Genomic DNA, 2,270 nt, shown 5'->3' on the forward strand with positions numbered 1-2,270 from the left:
TAATATAACAAAAGCAAAGTTAGGTCATCTTAAAAAGTGTCCCCAAAAAAATTAAAAAATAAAGTTAGCCTTTTATTTTACCACCAATTATTCTTTTAATACAAAATTACCTATTTATATTTAATTCAATTTTTGTTCAATTATTATTCATTATTTAATTAAAATATTTAGCACTCTATAATTTCCATTCCTCTTTTGGATAGATTTTTTATTTTTTTATTATTTTTTTCTCAAATTATTTTTGTGTACTATAGAGTACTCTTGATTTTGATTGGACATGTGGGCAATTATATATATATATATATATATATTATATTATTTTTTGTTTGTGTATATATAATTTCATTTTAATTAATAATCTTATTTTTGGTCACTAAGTCTAAATTATGTCATGTTAAATTTAGTGGGATAATCAAAATAAATTAATTTATTTGAAATTTCATGACAAAAAAATTTAATATTTTAAAATATTTTTTTAATATATAGTTTATATGTTGATCTATATTCTTATGATATTTATTCCATAATCAAATTAAAAGTAATCAATTATTTTCACAATTTTCATCTTAATTTTTTTCAATTATATATTATAATTTTTTTTTTGTGAATAAATATAAATAAATTCATAATTATCATTTTTATTATATAATGAAATAAAAGTGATTTTCAATCCCATTAGATTTATTTATTTATTTTTAAATTAAAACAAAACAAATAAATTTAAGGTTCTAAACAACCCTTAGATTTGCATAATTATAATTAATTATTTGCTCATAGGGGCCTACATTTATAGATATTTGCATTTTTTTTCTTTTTTTTTTTTGCTATCTGCCCCCTCCCTCTTAGATTAGCAAACCAGTTTGGGCCATGAAAAAATTATGTGTAAAAGCTTTCATGCTTAGCTTTGAAGACGAAGACAAGTGGTGGAAACCGCCATAGCCGCCGATGAGAGCGCTTGAGAGTCCTTGACATCGATGAGGTAAGCTTTGACGTCGACGGCGTTAAACGGATTGGTCACCGGATTTCCGCCGTTTTCCACAAAGGCGACTTTGAGGCGGCCGATGAGTGCGTTGAGGCTGGTCCACGGCTGCCGGGTGGGGCAATCGCAGCAGATATCTGCTGGGTAGCGGTGGCCGGAGTTGCTGCAGGTGGCGGCGTGGATTTTTGTTTGGCCGAATCCGTCGAGGTAGCTGAGGAATTCCACGACATTCTCTCCACTACAGCGAGCAAGGCTTAATTTTGGGAAGTGGGTTCTGAAGTACTGCCGGAAGTTGTTCCAGTCCTGCCGTTTCTGGGTCTCGTATCGGCTGAACAATGGCGGCTGTCGGAGAGGCATCTTTGGCAGAGAGAGAGAGGGGTAATACTGAGTGTATAAACCATCGGAGGCGGTGGAGTTGGAGGAGCTTCGGCGTCTGAGGGCGGCGGCAGCGGCGGCGGCGACGGCAGCTGACATGGCTAAAAACAGGGGATTTTGTTGTTTTTGTGATGGGGGGTGATAATTGGGAGATGATTTGAAGTGGGTGTTGTGGGATTGGATTGAATTGGAGAGAGAAGTGGGTTTGATTTGAAATGAGGATGATATTTTTAAGAGAGAGAAAGGGAAGAACAGAGGAGAGAGAGAGAGGAAAACAGAGGATAGGAAAGAGGGAGTGAAATGGAAGAGAATTTAAAGAGATTCTCAGAGGATGGGGTGGAAGACAGGGCAAAGAGTTTGGGGGCTATTGGAGACAAAGGTGGGCCCACAGCATTCACAGCCACGTCACATGATATCGAGTGACCATTTTCTAGTACCTTCTCCTGTTGTTGGATGTAGCCCACGGTCGAAATAGGTTTGAAACAAAGATTATACATTTAATGAGTATTTATAGTCGCTAGGTTTCTAAACTTTATTTTTATTCTACTAAGTCAAGTTTATTAGCTCACAATCTCCTCGTAAACTTGACTTGATTCTTTATTCTTCATTTCCAATAACTCTGTCATCTCTACAAACTTAACCCTTGTTAGGGCTTTGGTTAGAATACTCTAGTACATATGAACTCCACAATGATTTGTCTTTTCTCGACACACTCATGGATGAAATGGAAGCGAGTGTCAATGTGTTTGCTACGTCCATGAAATACCATATTTTTCATTAGTGCAATCACAAATTCTTGTCGACGTAGAGAGCTACCGATTTTAGTTCACTTCTAGTCACTTCGTTTAGCAAATTTCTCAGCCACAATGCTTGACACGATGTCGTAGTTGCTGCCATGAACTCGACCTCACAGGAA

At 35.9% G+C, this 2,270-nt stretch overlaps 1 protein-coding gene across 3 annotated transcripts; it reads right to left on the reverse strand.

Moving 5' to 3' along the window:
• Positions 1–800: 800 nt before the first annotated feature.
• Positions 801–1,651, reverse strand: LOC111490488 (protein LIGHT-DEPENDENT SHORT HYPOCOTYLS 4-like). 3 transcript variants are annotated; one of them, XM_023139134.1, is made up of 2 exons: positions 958–1,651; positions 801–893 (listed from the first exon to the last, which is right to left on the reverse strand). In XM_023139134.1, the coding sequence occupies exons 1-2, from the start codon at positions 1,451–1,453 to the stop codon at positions 877–879; spliced, it is 513 nt and encodes a 170-aa protein (XP_022994902.1). In that variant the 5' UTR covers positions 1,454–1,651; the 3' UTR covers positions 801–876. The 3 variants fall into 3 exon arrangements, with proteins under 3 accessions (XP_022994902.1, XP_022994903.1, XP_022994901.1); XM_023139135.1 differs by having other exon boundaries at positions 812–908; positions 960–1,651; XM_023139133.1 differs by having other exon boundaries at positions 812–1,651.
• Positions 1,652–2,270: the final 619 nt, after the last annotated feature.

This window comes from Cucurbita maxima, unplaced genomic scaffold (genome assembly GCF_002738345.1).
Source record: "Cucurbita maxima cultivar Rimu unplaced genomic scaffold, Cmax_1.0 Cma_Scf00015, whole genome shotgun sequence".
NCBI classification, from domain to species: domain Eukaryota; kingdom Viridiplantae; phylum Streptophyta; class Magnoliopsida; order Cucurbitales; family Cucurbitaceae; genus Cucurbita; species Cucurbita maxima.